At 43.1% G+C, this 22,631-nt stretch overlaps 2 protein-coding genes and 2 long non-coding RNA genes across 4 annotated transcripts; 2 read left to right on the top strand and 2 right to left on the bottom strand.

The window, feature by feature from the left end:
- Positions 1 to 331: 331 nt before the first annotated feature.
- Positions 332 to 12,362, top strand: LOC118771501 (polymeric immunoglobulin receptor-like). The gene is made up of 8 exons (XM_036519509.1): positions 332 to 368; positions 1,838 to 2,161; positions 2,336 to 2,659; positions 3,054 to 3,090; positions 10,760 to 10,787; positions 10,891 to 11,083; positions 11,474 to 11,797; positions 12,298 to 12,362. The coding sequence occupies exons 1-8, from the start codon at positions 332 to 334 to the stop codon at positions 12,360 to 12,362; spliced, it is 1,332 nt and encodes a 443-aa protein (XP_036375402.1).
- LOC118770895 lies at positions 6,549 to 7,468 on the top strand. Its single transcript, XR_005004584.1, has 4 exons — positions 6,549 to 6,620; positions 6,825 to 6,884; positions 7,000 to 7,080; positions 7,317 to 7,468. It is a non-coding gene; the product is annotated as an uncharacterized LOC118770895 (long non-coding RNA).
- Positions 12,363 to 16,779: 4,417 nt separating the features above from the next.
- On the bottom strand, positions 16,780 to 17,938 carry LOC118770896. Its single transcript, XR_005004585.1, has 4 exons — positions 17,874 to 17,938; positions 17,496 to 17,590; positions 17,324 to 17,373; positions 16,780 to 16,938 (listed from the first exon to the last, which is right to left on the bottom strand). It is a non-coding gene; the product is annotated as an uncharacterized LOC118770896 (long non-coding RNA).
- Positions 17,939 to 18,398: 460 nt separating this feature from the next.
- LOC118771502 (polymeric immunoglobulin receptor-like) lies at positions 18,399 to 21,499 on the bottom strand. Its single transcript, XM_036519510.1, has 4 exons — positions 21,391 to 21,499; positions 19,276 to 19,611; positions 18,812 to 18,893; positions 18,399 to 18,690 (listed from the first exon to the last, which is right to left on the bottom strand). Exons 1-4 carry the CDS (start codon positions 21,431 to 21,433, stop codon positions 18,399 to 18,401), a joined length of 753 nt encoding a protein of 250 aa, XP_036375403.1. The 5' UTR covers positions 21,434 to 21,499.
- Positions 21,500 to 22,631: the final 1,132 nt, after the last annotated feature.

The following is a 22,631-nucleotide window of genomic DNA, read 5'->3' on the forward strand; positions in this document are numbered from 1 at the left end:
AAATGATTCTGTATTCCACTGAAGTCAGTCCTGTTTGAAATCTCAATAATCTCCACATCATCTGTTAATGTATCAATGTCCGTTTATGAATGAGTGAGCGAGAGAGGAATAAAAAGAGGGAAGAAGAAGAGGGCCGAGACTGAGAAATAGTGATGTCACAGAGGAACAGGAAATGACAGTCTGTCCCCACAGCTGTAGCCACATATCGCTCTGATGGTCACGGACACACACACACACACACACACACACACGCGCGCGCACACACACACACACACACACACACACACACACACACACACCATCTCCCGCTTTCTCTCTCCGTCACACACACATGGCTCCTCTGATCTTCATCCTCTTCATCCTGACAGGTAAGACTCTTTCATCTCACGGAGAAATGAAACTGATTGCGTTGATTTCTTTAGTTGTTTTAAATGCTGGCCCATACGGTTTAGAGAAACCTTGCAGCAAAATGACACTGTGAATGCATTGTTGTGTAATATTAATGATCATGACCTGGCCAGTTTCTGAGGTGCAAAGAAGAAAGCAGGTTGCAGTTACAGTGTGAAATCTACCTGTTACATGAAGCAGCTTCTCTTTAAAGTGAAACTGAATTATTGTTTCATATACAAGTTGGTTTTTGCTTGCACCATTGTCTTTTAGCATTATGCAAGCTTTCATAGATACAAGTATCTGCTGAGTAATGATGATGACATTTACTTGGTCCATGTAAACAGACACTTTTCGCCTATGCTGTGGGCTGTGATTATTTGGAATGCATGGTTGAAATAGTGAAATGTTATTTATTTAATCATTTATTCATTTATTCATTCATTTCATCAAAACAGGACTTTTTTGATCCTGTGTTAGGGTACAGCAGACATGAATCTGATCTACAGGTCTTTTTCATTAACAACGAATAGTATTAACAGTCTGTTTCAGCCAGACACACAAATGTCACCCATGTAGCCACTGTCCCCATTTGATTTTGGTTCAAATAAACATCTCTATATCTGTCTCCCTTGGTCATGCCAAAGAAAAAACTACAAAAGAGAGTGACCATGAGTCAATTGACAGGAGCTTTCTTTACTGAGTATTCTCCCATTGTTTTCTATTCTGATAAAGTTCAGAGAAAAACATACCTTTGACTGTAAGATTTTTTTTCCATTGTTTAAAAATAATTTTGACATTACTCCTAAAAATCAGCTTTCAGATGTACTTTGCTTTCTAAGGTAGACAAAAAAGATTTTTTTTTGAAAATACATGGTTACTCCATATGGTTTAGGTAACAATGCCCTATTGATGGCTATATGTTTATGACAAGTAAAATGGGCTTGTGATATGTTTCTTAAGGGTAATAATGTCCCAGTGAAGGTATATATGTTTATAAAGGATAGTACTGCACTAATGGCAGTATACCTGTTTACAAAATGTGACATAATTTGGATGGGCAGCAGTGTGGCATAGTGGTAATGGGCAAAGGTCATAACTGTACGGTTTCTCGTTCGATTCCATGCTGGGGCACTGCTGCTGTACCCTTGGGTAAGGTAGTTAACCCACAGTTATCTCAGTAGATATCTAGCTGTATAAATTGATAAAATTGTAACCTATGTACATTGCTTTGGATAGGATTATCTCCTAAATGACAGTAATGTAATGTAATGGATGGTTCTGTGATTATAAAGGTGAAAATAATACAATGATAGTTATATGGTTATAACTGCTAATAGTGAGGTAGTGATAGCCTAATAATGTAATTGTTAATACTGAGCTCAATGATAGCAGATATGTTGAAAAAAGTAATAGCTTCCTAATGACAGTTGACTGGTTTTCCCTGCAGGTGCTGACGGTTTGAGGACAGTGAGCAGGTTAACTGTGCAGGAATGGGCATACGTCACTATCCCATGTTACTATGATCAGAACTATAAAGCTCATGTCAAATACTGGTGTCGGGGGTATCACTGGCACAACTGTGCCACCATAGTGCGCACTGACTCTCCACAGACAACAGGAAAAGTGTCAATCACAGATGACCCCGCCCAGCAGGTCTTCACTGTGACCCTGAATGACCTGCAGGTTAAAGACTCTGGTTATTATTGGTGTGGTGTGGAGATCAATGTGGGACGAGATGATGGAGAGCGTCTACATCTCACAGTCACTGAAGGTGAGCTGTCTTTGCTACAGGCCACAGTTAGGGCAACCTACAAACTGCCCAGCATGAGGATGGCTTTTACAAACATTAATTAACAGCCTTCTACAGGATCAGTTAAACACAACACATTCAGCTCACTAACCTGATAGCATCTAATGCAATACCATTTACTGTGTCTGTGTTCAGGTACCCCAGACCTGTCAGTGGTGAGGGACATGGTGACAGGTGAGGTAGGCGGCATTGTAAGAGTCTTTTGTCGCTATGGTGACAGACTCAAGGATGAAGAGAAGATGTGGTGCAGGTTTGGGGAGTGGATCTCCTGTCTGACAGCAGGGGGGAGTGGGACGTCCCAGGACAAAGTCAATCTGCACGTTAACCACACACAGCGGCTCCTCACCGTGGCAGTGAGGGAACTGGAGAGGAAGGACACAGGCTGGTACTGGTGTTCTGCAGGAGACCTACAGATCCCAGTTCATATCAGCGTTACAAATAAACCTACTGTCACCACAGGTAAGCAGCTAATATTTGGAAAGCCTTGGTCAAGGTGTGGGATGTTGTGACACATTTGCAGGTGAATTTACTCTCTGTTCTCGCACCTGCTTATGTATGGAGCACCGGTCTGTCAGATCTCAGCTGTTGTCAGTCTGGAACTATACACCTGTTTGGATATGCATTTTCATGCAATGAGTTGGAGAATTTGTCAGCTATCATCTTGTTTACCACCACAGATTTGAATAGCCAATTAAAACTATTGACATGTGTGCATCCTCCTCCATCTACGGTCTCGTTAATACATGCTCTTTCAAACTGACCCTCATAGTAGAGTTTAAACGGTGAAAGTGCAGTAGCAGTGGTTTTGTCTGTGATAGCACGTTTAACAGACTCTCTGTGTCTCCTTCCACAGCTTCGACGCCAACCAAACACAGGGCTGACCCAAAAATGTAAATATGTGTACTTCTTGCTTTTGCACGCTCTCAGCTGCACTTTATTGCAGAAGTCGTCATGAGCCAACATTAAAAGAGGAAATGTTTTCTACATATACAATTATTAACATGGGTATGGAGTGCAGAACACTCCATGGTACAGAACACATTCTGACGGTTAGCAGGGTCGTTTTGCCTGTACCACTAGAAAAGCTGGTGTCACTATTTTACACCAAATGCTTTATTTTTGTAAATTGGTCTCTGTATTATCGTGTTGTTTATTCATACCAGCTGTGATGTCAGGTTGCTAGGTAACAGGGCACAAGTTACAAGAGTGACACGTGACAGTTAAACCACAGATTATTAATGGATCATGGATGTATGAGTCAACAGATCATATGGATCAGATAGCAAGCTCAGTGGCCATCACATTAAAACATTTTCTCTGCATTTGTCAAAGCTACAAGTGCTCTGATTCACTGCCTCCTTATGAATATTCATTAAGGGGAACAGTCTTAAACAGACCATCCATAGTCCCTAGAGTGAAAACAGTACCAGAACATGCTATGAACTGTAACCAACTGAGGAGAAAGGAGCACCGGTCATAACTGAATATCTTGTGTTAACTATGAACCCTGTGGGTATTACAGCTCAAATAATTTTAAGTAAAATTATAAAATATTTACAATTCAATGCAGATACAGTACAATCCAACATTATCCATCCCAGAGCATGTATAACTTTTTTTCAGCAGTGACATAAATACACGAAACGCGTAAAAATAAACTATGAAATAAAATACAGTGTTTCCCAAGTGTATGCAAGTTTGAAAATATTTCTTCTATATGAATCTATTTACTATAGTCTGCTATATGAGTCTATATAAAACACACCAATGAGTTCCCTAATGTTGCATAGTTCTCACTTTGCACGACTGTAAGTGAAAGCTGTCGTTACTTGAGACCGGCAGAACTTTGTAGACCTTCAGCAACACAAACCAGTAGTAGCACAGCAGTGCTTTCTTCCTCATTACACAGAAATGAATAAACTGCACGCTGAAGAACAGGCGTGGCTTCAAAACCACACGTAAACCAAACGTAAATGGTACAAACCATGAAGACCACTTTGTATGTGACAGCAGATTTCAAGGTGGAAGCCAGACAGAGGCTCAGACATGTTACAGTAGTGGTTAATATAATATTTTTTCATCTTCTTTCCATGACTTGGCACTTTAATGGTCTTCCAGAATCAGAACAATATACAAATAAGTGTGGGTTTAATGTTCTTCTCTTGCTGTGGCAGTACCTCTCCCCTAACTCACCTACTGGTAACCTTTGGCCTGCTGTTGCTGCTGGTGATTGTTGCCATGGTTACGTGGAAGCTGTGGAAAAGACACAGTAAGCACAATATGCTTATGGATTTTCATAAATTAAATGTATAATATGCTTGATGTATTTGAGTTAATCTGAACAAAGATGTAATGACAACACGAAATGGGCAGTCCGGTTGTGGTTGTTTTCAGAAAGGACAGGAGATCTTCTTGTTCTTGTTGTGCTTTTTATTAAATTTCCTAAATGATTTACTGGCAAGTTGACAGAGGTATTTACAGAATGCATGCTTTATTTGTGTCTATCTCTTAAGAAAGCAGAAGTTGGTAGTGCTGCTCAAGGTTTCACAATCAATTCTCTTCCTTAGAGGAAACTCAGACTGAGAGAGGAGGCACAAACCATGCTGGGTCCACAGTAAGCGAGTTTCGTACAGTGGATTGCTGTAGAGTCTGCAACTGTTTGGAAGAGTAACAGCAGATGCATTCTACCACAGTTACTGTAGGTAGTCAGAGAGATAGCCAGTACAAGCAGATCTGTGAGAATACTGAATGGCACCAAAACTCATTTTTGTCATGCAAGCCAAGTGATGCTGACAGCCATTCCTGGTTTCCTGTATTCGGCGTGTTCAATATTACTGCCTTCTTGGCACTGACACTGTTTCCACCTCAGTACTGACTGTTTTACTACTGACAGTGTATATCTCTCAGTACTGACTGCATTGCTGTCTCAGTACTGACTGTATTGCTGTCTCAGTACTGACTGTATTGCTGTCTCGGTTCTGACAGTGTATATCTCTCAGTACTGACTGTATTGCTGTCTCAGTACTGACTGTATTGCTGTCTCGGTTCTGACAGTGTCTCTGTCTCTCTCCCAGTTTGCTACAGGTCTTGAAGGTGAAGTGACATACAGCACAGTGGTGTCCAAGAAAAAAAGTGCTCGGAAAAAAGTAAATCTCTTTCTTCTTCTTGCTTTGGAAACGTATACGGTTCCTTGCTGCTTTAATTTCTTACATTCAGCAGAAATGTGTATAAATCAGGTGGACTTCAGTTTGAATGTCTGTAATGCGCACCAGGGGCCTGCTGTCTCAGGACTGACACTGTTTGTCAGCAGTGGCTGCGTGCCTTTCAGAGAACAAACTCTTTCTGTGTCTGTGCCAATTTGTCTTGTCACAGTATTGACTCTGCTCCTGTGACAGCACTGACATTTTCCGTCTCAGTGCTGACTATTCTTGTCTCAGTACTGACAGGGTATATCTGTCATTATGATGATTGTATTGCTGTCTCAGTACTGACACTGTTTTTCTCTCAATACTGACAGAGTTAGAATAGAATACAAACTTTATTTGTTCCCGTGGGGAAATTGGTTTGCAGCACAGTCACAAGGCATTTCACCACAGAATTATCAGTAGACGAAGAGACATACTCATACATATACCCATACAACATCACAACCATACTAGGTCACCAGCAGACGTACTCATACACATGCCTCATACCTTGCAACAGATTAGGATGGCCAGACCAGCTGGACATCCTGCTTATTTACGCATAAAGCGAGATCCATAGTTGATGCTTCAGTGTGGGCAATGTGCGAAGTAGTTAGTCTCTCAGTACTGACAGTGTACATCTGTCGGTACTGACTGTATTGCTGTCTCAGTACTGACAGAGTTGTATTGCTGTATTGCTGTCTCGGTTCTGACAGTGTATATCTCTCAGTACTGACTGTATTGCTGTCTCAGTACTGACTGTATTGCTGCCTCAGTACTGACTGTATTGCTGTCTCAGTACTGCCTGTATTGCTGTCTCAGTACTGACTGTATTGCTGTCTCGGTTCTGACAGAGTTGTATTGCTGTATTGCTGTCTCAGTACTGACAGTGTATATCTCTCTGTACTGTCTGTATTGCTGCCTCAGTACTGACTGTATTGCTGTCTCGGTTCTGACAGTGTATATCTCTCAGTACTGACTGTATTCCTGTCTCATTACTGACTGTATTGCTGTCTCAGTACTGACTGTATTGCTGCCTCAGTACTGACTGTATTCCTGTCTCAGTACTGCCTGTATTGCTGTCTCAGTACTGACTGTATTGCTGTCTCAGTACTGACTGTATTGCTGTCTCGGTACTGACAGTGTCTCTGTCTCTCTCCCAGTTTGCTACAGGTCTTGAAGATGAAGTGACATACAGCACAGTGGTGTCCAAGAATAGAGCAGCTCAGAATGAAGTGAATCTTTTCGATTCTGTATTTTGAGAGTTATTAACTACTTTCCTTGGGAACGAAAACATTTGAACATATGCATTAGTTCAACAGCAGTGAGTTACATGTATCTCAAATGCACCCAATCTCATTATGCTGTGTGTGTGTGTGTGTGTGTGTGTGTGTGTGTGTGTGTGTGTGTGTTGTGTGTGTGTGTGTTTGTGTCTCCAGCCTCCTGTAGACCCAGGTGATGATGCCACCTATAGCTCCATCGTATTTCAGCAAAGAGAGGTAGGATCGATTCCCATTCCACTTTTCAGGGGAGCTAACAAACATCCCCTTACATCTCAGGGCTCCTGCTGAAAACCAGCATCAGATTGTCTCTGTGACTTTTGACCTCTGGCAGGCAGGAGAGCCGTCCCAGCCTTGGCGCTTTGACCCTGGGGATGAGGTCACCTACAGCTCCATGGCTCCTCAGTGTTAGCAGGTGAGTTTCTCATGCTGCCGGGTCTCTGTGTGTCATGGAGCTGGATGATGCTCTCGAGACATAAGAGATTTAAAACGCACCAGAGCCTAAACTTACACGATTCTAAAAATGCATTTTTAAAACAAGCAAGCCACAGTAAAACACTGCTTTCAAGACATGTTATTGGTTGACCAGCATGTGATTTCAACAGCAGCTCTGTGTTACCCTGTATAACGCTCCTATTGATCCACGCCTAGCTGCCTGCTCCCTCCAGGACTCCCCCTGAACTGGCCTTTGGGGGTACGGGTGGGGGTATCAGAGGGTCTCCTCATCTCACTGCCCTCAGAGACGCTGCGAGTTGCAAGACGCCTGCCAGCTGCTAGGATGACATCAGTGGAGTATCGCCTATCCTCCAATCGGCACCCACCTCACTATGGTGCATTGTGGGATTTGTAGTAAAAAAGCCACTGGCTGCGTGTGGGTGTACCAGCGGTGGGAGGCCATTCACTAATCAGTGCCCACTTCCCTGTTGGGCACTGTGAGACTCACAGTGTGAAGCATAGCTGTTGGCTGCGTACGAGTGAATCAGAGAACTGCCTTCATCTCATTTTAGCCCTCCTGCAGAATGTGGACCAGAGCAAGACGGTGGAATTCCCTTTGATAATATTTCAGCACCACATTTGCACTGGAAGAACTCCTGCACTCACCTGTATTCACTGTACTAGCCAGACATCATATACACAGGTTCCCACGTCCGCTTGGCGGTGCTCAGATGAAGTATTCATTTATTCTGTATATGATGGAGAATTTTAAAATCCATTCTGTGAAAACGGTTCTGATTTTTGATCATGTTGGTTCTTGAAGGTAAATCATAAAGTTATTAATAGGATTTTGTTTGTTAGGATTTTTTTTCCGCCATGAGTGATAGCCAAACTAGATTGTTTTACATGTAATTCAAATGTTGCTGACAAGATAAAATATTGTCACAAAATTGTGAAAAAGGTTGTAAATATACCTTGTCAGAATGGACAGATGTGTGAATAGTGTCTCCAAAGTAGTTCTCTCTGAAAAATAAATACTGTGTCTTTGTTGTTAGACTAAAAAAGGATTGTTCTGACAAAATGTGTGTTGCTGTGGCATTTGTTTGTTCAGGATTTTTTTGCAACCATAAATTCAATGGTTCATGGAGTCTCCTCAACTACAGTGTCAGGGCACAGGCACGGACTCAAACGCAGACCAGGCGTGTACAGGTTCCAAGAGGTTTATTAGGAAATCACAGGGCAAGGTCATATTGGCAGAACAGGCAGGCTCAAAAGCCAGGAAGGCAGTCTGAGGCAGAAACAAACCAGAAGCAGGGATCAAAGACAGGAACAGGCTGGGTCAAAACCAGGCAGGCAGATCAGACAACCAGGGCAGGACGGCAGGCAGGGTAGGAGGTCAGGCAGAAGTCGGCACAGGATCAATAACACAAGTAACAAGGCAGGTATGTAACAGAGAAAACACCGAGACAAACTGGCAACAAGACGGAGTCAAGCAGGGTAGGTAAAGCGCTGGGCTGACGAGGAGATGGGATGCAGGTGGGCAGGCAGGCAGGTGGAGGTGATCAGGAAATCAGGTGGGTGGGGACAGGGCGGAGAGCGGGGCGGGGCCGGAACACAAGGGAACTGTAAACAAAAGCACATGGACGACACTGCCAGGCAGGGAGCAACACCAAAACAACAGCTAGCGGGCCGAAGTGCTGACACACTGTTTTGTGACGAGACACAAGAGCTGTGTTCAGATCAAATGTCTTCGGCATGAGAACAAAGACCACAGTAAAGCCTTGCTGAGCAGAGGTGTCCGGACCAAACAGCTCGCCTCGTTGCTCAGCTAGACTCAGTGGCTTTTATTTGGAAATTGAAATAAGGTGTGCATGCATGTGTGAGTGCGCGCGTGTTCAGATGTGCGTGTTTGCGTGTGCACACATTGTCAAGGGCAGTCCAAGTGGCAGTGTTTAAATGGATCCATGACTTTCTGTCTACTGAATAAATGTGTAAAACATCTCGCATATACAGTAAAAAAGTGCTACTCCTTTAGAACCCACTGAATGATCGGTCAAGAGCAGACTCCTCTGTTTTGCCTCTAGTAGCCACAACTGCGTGTGTGTGAATGTGTCAATAACAAGCGGAACTAGGTTGAGAAACAGTTATTGCTATGATTACACAGAGGTGATGCTCCATTTCCAGAGAGCACAACCTCTCACTCTGATGAAGAGATCTGTGACTCTCCCACACTCACATGCTCTCTCTCTCTCTCTCTCCCTCTCTCTCTCTCTCTCTTTCACACACATACACACACACACACACACACACACACACAATCACATACACACATGGCTCCTCTCATCGTCATCATCCTCTTCCTCTCAGGTAAGACTCGTTCATCTCATCTCTGGAAAAATTTTGCAGCAATATGTATGAGCCATCAATGTTGAGATCGAGATGCATATCATTCTAAAGGAAGAGGATAGAGAGCAGAGAGCAGATTAAAAAATGAACTTCACCTGCTGCTCCTGACTGCATTAAAATGCAGCAATTATGTTTCAATTATATTTAAAGTTAAACTGAATTACTGGTTGCCTACAAGATGAGTTGTATTTATGTTGGGTCTTTCGGTGCTCTGTGAGTCTGCACATTAAACAAATACAAACAAATGTACTTGATTGGTGTGAACCATCTCTGAATTGCTCAGGTTATAATTTGCTCAGTGTGATCACAGAAAAATGTACACAACAGAAAGAGGAAGAAACTATACAGGAAGAATGATTATTCCCATGTGAACATCTGGATTGGTGACCTGTGGATCAGGTCTCCTGAAGATAACATAAGTCTGATACATTTTATGCAATATTTGAATTGTTTCAGAACTGCTTTTAAATTGCTTTATGAAATAAACCCTCACTTGTTTGGAAATACAGACATTTGCAGGGATGCAGTGGGCTGCGGTGCTTTATGAGTTTCTGAGGCTTTTTGCACCTGCTCTCAGTACAGTTGTGTCAGACGTCATTCTAGTCTTGCGTAAGAATGATGTTCAAGCCTTTTGAGGGTGTGAGCAAGCAGTTGGAACAGTTTGAGGAGCACCACACAGAGGGTAATACTGAGAGATGCCTCACAGAAAGGGACACTGAGGGATACTTCACAGAGAGGTACACTGAGAGATACTTCACAGAAAGGGACACTGAGAGATACTTCACAGAGAGGGATACTGAGAGATACTTCACAGAGAGGAACACTGAGAGATACTTCACAGAGAGGAACACTGAGAGATGCTTCACAGAGAGGAGCACTGAAAGATACTTCACAGAAAGGGACACTGAGGGATACTTCACTGAGAGAGATACTGTGGTCAGATTGCAGTGCATGTTTGCGAGAAGGATGATGCAAAGAGCTCAGGCAGTGATCTACAGACCAGTGATCATATGGTCAGAAGTGTCATCCTTCAACTAAATTAGTACTCTGATATAGGGTGATTTTTCTGCAGTCTGCACTGACTGATTATTATGTTTTCATAAAGAGTGCTTATATGATTATATCTGCTGAAATGAGATGATGAATGGACACATAGTCATAATGGTTAATAATTAGTTATTTATGTTTATATGTAAACAATTGCTAATAAGGAGCTAAAATCACTCCCTGACAGTATTTGGTTTTCCCTGCAGGTGCAGACGGTTTGAGGACAGTGAGCAGGTTAACTGTGCAGAAAGGGGCATCTGTCACTATTCCATGTTACTATGATCAGAACTATAAAGCTCATGTCAAATACTGGTGTCGGGGGTATCACTGGTACCAGTGCACCACCATAGTGCACACTGACACTCCACAGAGGAAAGAGAATGTATCAGTCACAGATGGGCCCGCCCAGCAGGTCTTCACTGTGACCCTGAATGACCTGCAGGTTAAAGACTCTGGTTATTATTGGTGTGGTGTGGACATCAATGTGGGACGAGATGATGGAGAGCGTCTACATCTCACAGTCACTGAAGGTGAGCTGTCTTTGCTACAGGCCACAGTTAGGGCAACCTACAAACTGCCCAGCATGAGGATGGCTTTTACAAACATTAATTAACAGCCTTCTACAGGATCAGTTAAACACAACACATTCAGCTCACTAACCTGATAGCATCTAATGCAATACCATTTACTGTGTCTGTGTTCAGGTACCCCAGACTTATTAACACCGTGTTTGTGTTCAGGTACCCCAGATTTATTAACACTGTGTCTGTGTTCAGGTACCCCAGCCCTATTAACACCATGTTTGTGTTCAGGTGCCCCAGACTTATTAACACCATGTCTGTGTTCAGGTACCCCAGACTTATTAACACTGTGTTTGTGTCCAGGTGCCCCAGACTTATTAACACCGTGTCTGTGTTCAGGTACCCCAGACCTGTCAGTGGTGAAGAACATGGTGACAGGTGAGGTAGGCGGCATTGTGAGAGTATTTTGTCGCTATGGTGACAGACTCAAGGATAAAGAGAAAATGTGGTGCAGGATTGGGGACCAGATCTCCTGTCTGACAGCAGGGGGGAGTGGGACGTCCCAGGACAGAGTCAATCTGCACGTTAACCACACACAGCGGCTCCTAACCGTGACAGTGAGGGAACTGGAGAGGAAGGACACAGGCTGGTACTGGTGTTCTGCAGGAGGCCTACAGATCCCAGTTCATATCAGCGTTACAAATAAACCTACTGTCACCACAGGTAAGCAGCTAATATTTGGAAAGTTTGAGATTTGTTGTACATTTGCAGCAGAAGAGTGACACCTCCTTTCTCTCAGCTGCTCATTCTCTGGACAGTTAGATATTGCTGTAGCCAATGTGAGAGAAAGACACAAACCTCTCTATGTGTATTTGAAAAGCTGTGCTTTCTATATGAAGGTATATCCAGTGAGGAAGATCCTTGGTCTGGGAGTTTCTTGTTTATCATTATGCAGGATATATGAAGTTAATTGCAACGTGAGGTTAAACATTTCACTGTATTGATGTGTAATTTCCCACCTTTAACAATGTTCAGATGTAAACCTGTAGACTGAGTCATTCTGAGCTTAGTACAGTGGCCTTGTGCCTGTGGCCAGTGAGTTCACTGGTAAAATAACACAATTAATAAGCATCTGCGATGAATCCTGACTGAAACTTTTACAACAGAAGCTCCAGCTTCCAAAACTCCCTGCTGGGTAATAACTCTTGACGTGCTGCTGAAAGCTGCCATTTCCCTGCTCTTCCTCACATGCACCATCATCTCTGCCATGATCGTCAGAGACCAGTAAGCATTTCAGTCACGACAGTTTATATTATGATCAGCAGAGTCAATCTCTCTAAGTTTCTTGGGTGGAGTAATGAAATATGGTTAATGTGGGCCTGGTCAGAACTGATGTGATTAATACAAAAATAATCATTTTTATACATGGATGCAGAGAAGAGACACAGGTGCTTTTTAAACAAACAAACTGTTTCAATGTCGACGGTGAGACAGATAAAGATTTTCGTCAGATAAAGATTTTGTTTCATCTTAATGTCTCACACCACAAATTTATCTTGAATGACTAAATTATTACAGGTTGATTAATTGATTTATCTGATTAACTCAGAGAAGTTTGACATAGTGTCAAAGAGCAACCATTTTCCTTACTGAAATTCTCTCTCTCTCTCTCTCTGTTTTTCATTCAGTCGCAGGTGGAAGGCATCATTAAAAAAAGATCTGGAGCAGAATAAATCTGATCCAGCTACTAGTCAATCTAATGCTACCTAAGGGTTTCCATGCCATATTGATACTGATATGCCTTATTTTCCACACTGAAATTAAAACGTTTTCCTTTTTCTTTATACAATATCCATTTGCATTAATTTTCTCTGTCAGGACTTTCAGGGGTTTTTTTTATGTATGATGTTCATATCATGCAAATGTGCCTTATCTGTCTGATTGAATAAAAATTGCCTCTGAATTATGTTTTTACTGTGTAATGTACTTCATGACCAGTAGATGGTATCATGAGAAGTCATAAAACCACTCTGTTTCAGAAGAGCCCAGTATTTTCCAACATTTCCACATTCAGAAATTCCATGCATGAATCATTTGCTTTCTAAGCCAGGAAAAGAGGATAAGAGCAATTGTCAAGTAACCAAACATACTGAAAACAGAGTCTGCAAGTTTTAATATCCATGCATGAAATAATTTGCATGAGAAATCCAATTTATTTAACTCTTGGCATGGAGGGAATTGTGTTTAGGCTCTGGTGCAATTTGAGACACATGTAACTCACTGCTGTTGAATTAATGCAGTGGTTTAAAAGGAACGTTCAAATGTTTACGTTCCCAAGGAAAGTAGTTAATGACTCTCAAAATACAGAATCGAAAAGATTCACTTCATTCTGAGCTGTTCTATTCTTGGACACCACTGTGCTGTATGTCACTTCATCTTCAAGACCTGTAGCAAACTGGGAGAGAGACAGAGACACTGTCAGAACCAAGACAGCAATACAGTCAGTACTGAGACAGCAATACAGTCAGTACTGAGACAGGAATACAGTTAGTACTGAGACAGCAATACAGTCAGTACTGAGACAGCAATACAGTCAGTACTGAGAGATATGCACTGTCAGTACTGAGACAGCAATACAGTCAGTACTGAGAGATATACACTGTCAGTACTGAGACAGGAATACAGTCAGTACTGAGACAGCAATACAGTCAGTACTGAGACAGCAATACAGTCAGTACTGAGACAAACTCTGTCAGTACCTAGACAGCAATACAGTCAGTACAGAGAGATATACGCTGTCAGTACTGAGACAGCAATACAGTCAGGACAGAGAGATATACGCTGTCAGTACTGAGACAGGAATACAGTCAGGACAGAGAGATATACGCTGTCAGTACTGAGACAGGAATACAGTCAGTACTGAGAGACAAACTCTGTCAGTACCGAGGTAGCAATACAGTCAGTTCCAGTGGTGAAGCTCTGTCAGTACTGAGACAGAAACAATCAGTACTGTCACAGAGGCAGAGTCTTTACTGACACAAGACAAAGTCGGCACAAAGACAGGAACGGCCTTTCCTGAGAAACACTGTGTGTTCTGTCAGTATCAGCAGTTCTGCAAAATAGCATAACTTAAAATGAGTTTGATGCCTTTGAAGGAGTAAAAAGTAATTCAGTATTCTCACAGATCTGCTTGTACTGGTTATCTCCCTGATTACCTTCAGTAACTGTGGTAGAATGCATCTGCTGTTACTCTTCCAAACAGATGCAAACTCTACAGCAATCCACTGTACGAAACTCACTTACTGTGTACCCAGCATGGTTTGTCCTCTGTCAGTCTGAGTTTCCTCTAAGGAAGAGAAACGAGGGTGAAACCTTGAGCAACACTGCTACATACACACTCAACTTCTGCTTTCTCTTCTTAACATACACACACACAAGGCCCCCTATCTGAAAATGCCTGCTTCAAGTTCTTGATGAAATATAATATGAAAAGGACATCACAATTTGTTGTTTCTCCCAGCGCCAGCCACACCACCATTACCCGTTTCATGTGTTTTTTCATTAAATATCATTTCTGAGGAAAAGACAGGAAATGATTCCTACTTGGTCTTTTCCACGGCGTCCGGGTAACCATGGCAACTGCAGGCCAAAGGACAGTTGGGCAGCTGTCTTAAAAGAAAAGTACATTGCAGCTCTGCTCACAATTTTTTATACAGTGTGCAAATTCTGGTGCATCATTTAAGAGTGAAGTCCAGAACAGAGGATAAAATATATGCATGCTTATATCGCTCCATAACTCACGTTTCACTCTTTGCCACTATTAGAAAGTTGTGCTGTATTTTCTCTGCATTGCCTTGTATTTGAATTTGTATTTGTGACATTGTATTTTCAAATACTTGCATTTGTACTCAGTGCAGACATGTGTAAGTTAGTATTGTAATGGCTTGATATGTCATGTCACATATATGGGGGGGGTGGGGCAGTGTACACATATTAGATGCTAATATGTTTATTTTCTCAATATTGATGCTTCTGCTCCGTTCGATGTGGTTGACTTGCTCTGTCAGAAATGAAAAGACAGTTTCCTGTTAAACAACTTTATTATTTATGTGTTTATTTATTCGGCAGATGTTTATATCCAGAGCAACCTACAGATTTCACTTTCTCACACCAGTTTGAATGAAAGCCAACTTATAGAGAAACAGGAATTTGTCTGGAACGGAGCGAGACTCTTACTGCAGAATTGCAATATTGCAATGATTTCTCTTGCTCTCTTCCTCTTTCACTCAGATTGCTGTGAAGCCATAAATGGGGCACAAAGTTGCATCGATCGCCAATGCCATAATCAGCCTGTCATTTCTTGCAATATGTGTATAAATGTAGTCTCCAAAGCTGCTAAAATGTGCGAAATAAACAGTTAATTTTCTAATTCCATGAGATGAATGAGACTGAGGAGAGGATGAATATGAGATATGTGTGTGTGTGAGTGTGTGAGTGTGTGTATGTGTGTGTGTGTGTGTGTGTGTCAAGTACCTGCTGACGAGTACCTGCATGTGGTTTATAAAGCTTGAAAGCTGCTAATTTTGTTAGAAAGAGCCTCCTAATTCCTACATCTTGATGGATGATGATCATTAATTATTATTGTAATTAGACATCCTTCTGGAAATATTCTGTAAAGCACATTTAAAGGTTTAAGATGACTATGAGTTACTTTTATTTCATTTTAATATAATTAACATTACTGACAGGTTTCTGAGGTTAAGAGAGCGACGACAGAGCAGGCAAATTTGATCTGGCTTTTTGCATCTCAGTGCCCTGTTATACATGTCCCCCCCCTTGTGGTGAGCTCTCTCCCTCTCTCACGTTGGTCTCCAGCATCTGGGGGCGCCTGCTCATTTACTGACAGCACCACAGTGCCCCTCTGTGTACAAAGTTGGAATTGCAGCCAGGTTGCAGCCGCACTGTCTCAGGCACAGGCGCATTTTGCGGGGATAGAAGCGCGGCGTGCAATTACGGTGATGACAGCTGAAACATTTCCATTTTAATACTTGTTTTAATGAAACGACTCGGGCACCACATTTCGGTGACCTCAAACCTCAAATAAACACATCTGGTCAGTAAACAGTATATCAATACGGAGTGCTTAAAAATAATGTTAGTTGTGATGTTTTAATAAGCGTTATCCATCTAAATGGAAGCACAACTTGAATTTGCTTCACATCCGTTAGCTCGCGACTGATACCGGCTTTGCAGTGTGTCACAGCATAGAGACACGGAGGTAAACTCTGTGTACTGTGTGCTGTGTAAGACATAGGTGGTAAACATACAATAAGCATGTTGTCATGGGTTTGTTTCATGCTCCAGAAGGATGGGTGTGCCGGTCTCCTGATATGATACATGTTAATATACCTATATATATTCAGCAAAAATCATGTCATCAAAAATCAAGTCATGTGGGATATGTACTATGTGTGTTATGTGTTCTGTGCACAATATAGAACATGTTGTGTTGTGAGTACTGTGTTTCACGTGTTGTATGTTGTGTATGCGGTGTGATCAGTGTGTGGCGTGATCAGTGTGCTGTGTGATCTGTGCAATCTGTATGCGGTGTGATCAGTGTGCGGTGTGATCAGTGTGTGGTGTGATCAGTGTGCTGTGTGATCAGTGTGCTGTGTGATCTGTGTGATCAGTATGCGGTGTGATCTGTGTGCTGTGTTGCACGTGCGCTCTCTCACGCTGCGTACGGGGGCACGGCCCACTCAGCTGCGGGTGACCTGCAGTCAGAGCACGTGCACCTGCTGAGAGGCGGTGTTGAGGAAGAGGACAGAGGTTTTGGCCCGGTCGCCCTCGCAGCCTGGGTACATCTGTGGGAGAGAGTAGGGACCCGCATTTAAGGGGATTAAAGGGTTAAATCTGCGTTTAACGGTGAGAGCAAGGAAGAAGCCAACATTCAGATACTAACATTCAAATAGTGTGAGAGTTGCATTTAAATACTGAGAGATCAACCTTTAAACAGTGAGAGATCTGTATCTAAAACCTGTATCACTCTGATTGGTCTCTGCACTTCAGTGACCATGGCGCTCTTTTTTACTTTCCAAATAGAATATCATTTAGTTGATTATGGATAGGATATGAAGCTTGTTTTGCAGCTCCTAATAAACTATAAGAAAAGCTGACTATGTTTGGCAGGCCCTAACTCAATGAGACATGCAGGATGCTGGTTCAGCCATGTCGTTGGGTAAGACTTACGCTGAGGGAGGTGGCGAGCTCATCCATGTTCCTCCTTTTCTGGATCCTCTCTGAAATTGCAAAATAATATTTTAAAAAATCATAACTAAATATGAAACATGTTTTGTTGGAGCTGATCAAAATTCCTGTGAATACACAGACAGACTGCAGGAATAAAACAGACATCACTCACTGTACTGGTACCACATGTTCCAGGGAACCATGACAACAACCGCCAGTAGCAACAGCGTCCCACAGATCATCAAGGGTGACCCCAATACAGGGTGACTGACAGAGAAACATGACAGCATGTTACATTCACACTTAATCTGTTAAAAATGTAGAAATAATTTGAAAAAAAACAATGTTTCAACTGAAAATCACATTCCAAAGATTTTTTTTTCCTCATAACAGGCTTGTATAAAAAAGGTGTATATGAAATACCTGATGTGCCAAATGATGCCCACCTAATGTCAAGACTTATAGCGATTTATAAACACTTTGGACGTTTTTAGTTTCATGTTTCAGAGAGATAACTAAATACACATGTGAGGAAGAGAATGCTTCTAACCTGTAGAAGCCCTGTCCTCCTTCGTCTGGTTCCACAGCCACAGTGGACAGAAAGGAAGCCTTGGGTCTAGATGGAGCTGTAGCAGGAAGTGATGTCATCGGTGCTCCCCCTGCTGAAATAGACCAACAGAGGACAGACATCCCATTTTTTTAACTTTTCATCTGTAAATGTTCATAGTGCTGTGCCATTGTGTTATGAATGTTTTCTCACTTGCCCTGCTAGCTGTTGTTAAGCATGTAAGGAGTGATTATCACCCGAGAAAAGGACTTGATTTCATTCCCGCCAAAGAGGTAAGGACCAGTTCCCCTCTACACCAGTTGTATGAAGTTCACTTTATAACCTGCAGGGGGTGCTCATTACTGGTGATGACGTCAATCCACTACGTCTGTTTGTTTCAGTACATTTTTACCTTTCATAATTCATCAGGGATCATAATTGACGTTAGGACTGGACATGGGGAAGCTGACCTTTAATCTGTTGTCAGAGCAGAAAGTACCCAGAGTGTCCGTGGCTTAAAAGACCCCATTACTGTGTTTCCTGGTGTATTTTGTGAAAGGTGAAGATGAAAGGCGTACTGGTAGTGCTGAGCAGCGTTGTGGACCGCGGGGTGACGGTCAGGTGAACCGCAACCTGCTGCTGACCAGCGGCGCACCAGTACCAGCCGGCGTTACTCGTCTCCAGCGCCAGGACGGTCACGGTGAACGCCCCCCTGCGGTCGTCCCGGATCCGGACCGGCCCGCCCTCCAGGGTGCCGTTAGCATCGGTCGACACGCACGAGCCCCAGTCCCCGCTGCGGCACCACTTCTTCACGCTGTCCCTGCGGGGGGGGGGGGGGGGGCGGAGTTCCGTACGGCGTTTATAGCGACGGTATGGGACAAGACGGGGGGGGGGCAGAACGGGGCGCGGAGTCATCGCTCCGGAGACGGAGAACGCCTCACCTGTGCCTGTAGCCATAGAGACACTGGATGCTGACGCTGCCCCCTTCCTCACCCACCACCATGCTGTTCAGCACCGACATCCCTGTGGCAACAGGAAGCAAACGAGGGCTCACGGAGCACTCTACCACTGAGGGCTGTGGGTTTATAACTACAGAGTGTGGAGGTGTGGATTCTTGCAACTAACTGAAGCAGGAGCGTTAGCTTTCCACATCAGGCAGGTGAAGTCTCGTGAGAAAACAGATGAAGCCATAATGATATAAGATAAGATAAGCAATGAACTAAAAACGAATCTAATCTGGTGCGGGTGCACTGGAAACCTGAATGATGTCATAATGGGAAGTAGACTATGCCAGCGGGTCAGCTGGTGCAATAGCTGATGTCATAATGGGAAATAGAATACTGGTGCTGAGGGATGATGTCATTGCCGAAAACAGAGCACCGGGCGCAGGCGCGGGCCCGCTCACCGTGTGTGACCGTGATGTGCACGGACGCCGTGTCGTCGGCTCTCCATATCCCTCCGACCTCCACCCCGCACCAGTACCAGCCGGAGTCTCCCTCCTGCAGGTCCTTCATGGTGACGGTGAACACTCTCTGCACGAGGTCGTCAGTGATCGCCACCTTCCCGCTGGCCCCCGGGGGGCTGTCCGTGCGGGCCAGGCTGGAACAGAAGTCCTTCAGCGTCCCCCGGCACCAGTACTTGACGTGACGCGTGTACTGCGGGTCGTAGTGGCAGGGAATGGTGACTGAGCGGCCCTCCAGCACCACCAGGTCCTTCACTGTGGACACGTCACCCAGAGCTCCTGCAGCCCGAGGAGTCAGACACAGTGAAATTACAGACATTTTCATATTTTTATATTTTATATTCCCTGGCCTTCGTATGTGTCCATCACACTGCTTCCTGTTCCACTCTCAGTTTCCCTTTCCTGGAAACAAGGAGCCATTTTCCTGCCTTCTGAGTTATCAGGTTTTCTGGTTTGATAAAATGCCTGTCCTGCAACAGCTTACTGTTAAAAATGTGCATCAAAAAATATGTTTTGAATGATTGAAATGACGTTTTTAATTGGTTGCTCGGCTGACTGACTGATTTCTTAATTAACTGGTTGGTTGGTTGCTGGATTACTTGATTCATTGATGCCCATAACTTGCCTCTCTGTGGAAAATTCAAAGTTTGGCAGAAGTTCCTCTTATTCTCAGTAAACCCCTGCACGTGTGTGCTTTTCTTAGAAGCACTTTCACATCCCCTCTCTCCCTGGCTCCTCATTCTTAATTTGGAGGTCCTGTTTTTCGCAACATGATTGCATGTGATTCTGTTGAGGGGTGACAGGTTAGCTTCGGGGGGTTGTTGTTGAGTTATGTGGACTTTACAAGGGTAACCACTGTATGGTCAAAAAGCACCAGAAATCACCACAACCCCTTTCACATCAAACCCCTGTCAGACGTAAACTCTCTGTGCTAAACAATCCAGGAACCTTCTTGAACAAAACAGGCAGCTATACAGGGGAGTACTAGGGCTCGCAACCTGATGGATGCTGGTTTGATTTTCTGTTGTACCCTTGGGCAGGATACTTAACCCACAATTGCCTCAGTAAATATATCCAGTTGTATCATTGTACAAATGTATAAAATTGTAACATACTGTGTGTAAGTTACTCTGGATAAGCGCAAATCCTAAAAGACAATAATATAATATAAAATAAATACAAATCAATACTTTAATGTCATGTAAATATGTGCTACGACAGAAAAAAAGCAGCAGGATTGGAAATAGACGGTAAGACATCTTATCGTGTTTATTAGATTCACGTTTTTATTTCATGTTTCAACATACACCTCTGAATTGTTTAACTGAAACTTAGAGACGGGGTCATTGCCACAAAATGAACTCCATCAAATGTAATGGCTAAGCTTGTTTGAAATGCACGTCACTGAGAGTTCCGCATACTTTTTGTGCCCTTGAAGACAGATCTAAGACCAGATTGCCCACTTTCAGCCCACAGAGTTAAAAGAATAATTTAGAATTTGATCCAGGATCAGTTGCTCAGGGCAGAAAGTTGCAACACTCGACACTAAGACATTGTGCAACAACACCAGAAAATGAATTTTAAGCATGTTTTCATTTCAGGCATTACAAAATGAAAGCAAAATTCATTATTATTTGTGCAGTGACATTTTTTGCAAAACTTAACAGAGCAACAAAAAAACTGCAGGGAAGTCTACATAAGTAAAGGCCTTAACTTGGACAAAAATAGCACAGACCTATACATTCACCAAAAATGGCAAATAGTTCTCATATGTGAGAATTATCATTTCTCATGGTTAAATCTGAATCTGAGCTGGGCATTGGGTCTTAGCTAAGCAAACTTCTCACACACTGGAACAGACTGAGCTCACTGCTTTGTGAAAGTCCCTTACCTCTGACTCCATTTCCAGTGGAATGTGTGCCACAAGTCACATCCAGTCGTATTGATATTCTTAACACAATAAAGCACACGCGAACACACACACACACACACCAAAAAGGATTTACATGTCAGAACGGCTGTGATTCGCTCAAGAAGCGGGAAGTGAGCAGCTCTTACCTGGGAGCAGGAGCAGGAGAAGAATACAGGTAACAGGAGCCATGAGTGTGTGGGCATACGTGTGTGTGCAAGTGTGTGTGTGCTAGCGTGTGTATGTGCGTGTGTTGGCAGAGGCACCAGCTCTCTTGTCTCTGTGACTCTCGCTTCCTTTGGAGTTTTTTTTGGGGGGGGGGGGGGGGGGCAGAGGGGGGGGGGGGGGGCCAGGAGGGTCCCCTCCCACAGTCACCATCGCTTCCTCACGGCCACCATGTGTCGGCCAGATGCTCCGAATGCCACTGACCGAATGCGGCGCTGCACGGATCAGCCGCTCCAGGCTTAATTACCGTAACCCACCAGCGCTCTCCTCCTCCCTCCTCTTCCTAATTGGATTTTAACTGGAATTTAGTATTCAAGGACACTTTAAACTTTTTTTAAACTAATCATCTCATCTCAGAATCCAATCTATGTTATCAGTAGGAATATTGGTATTAGAACGAGAGAGAGAGAGAGAGAGAGAGAGAGAGAGTGAGAGAGAGAAAGGGGAAGAGAGTGAGAAGGAACTGAGAGAGAGAAAGTGATCGGGTAAATCCTGGTTATTCATACCACTGCGTGAGGTTATACATCCTAGCTGTCAATGGTACATCGTTTTCACGTTGGGCCATCAGAGGGAGCTGTTCTTACACGTGGCATTATGGCATTAATATAATAGAAGTTAATTGGAGATCAGCAAAAAGGAAAAAAAAAACAAAAATCACTTGCAAAAACAAAAACAACGTATGTCATGCTTTCAGAAATGAATTTAATGCTGTGTCACTTCCTACCCAAAATAAAAGTTGCACAACTTCTTTGTTGGTCCAGGCCAGGATAAATCATGAATGCACAGGAAAGGCAAACAATAAGGCTGCTTTGGCAGATGGGGCTAAACCACTTGCTGTTAGACTGACACTTCCCAGATGGACCAGCCTACAAGCATAGGGTAATTCATTGGAGATCCACTAAGATCAGACCAGCCTCTACAATCCGATTAAGTTTTCTGCAACCTTTCTGTTGCATACAACATTTGAACCCCTTACCAGTAATTTCATTTAACTGTGATCAAAATTAAACACACCCAAATGTTCCAAGGCACTTTTTTCAAGTAGCATTAAGTACCTCTTTATTATCAATTGTACTTTGCTGCAAGTGAAGGCTGGCCATCATATATCAACCACCCACTAATTTCAAAATAACTATTATTGTGCATGAATGTTTCCTTCAAATTT

This window comes from Megalops cyprinoides, chromosome 24 (assembly GCF_013368585.1).
Source record: "Megalops cyprinoides isolate fMegCyp1 chromosome 24, fMegCyp1.pri, whole genome shotgun sequence".
Taxonomy (NCBI): Eukaryota; Metazoa; Chordata; class Actinopteri; order Elopiformes; family Megalopidae; genus Megalops; species Megalops cyprinoides.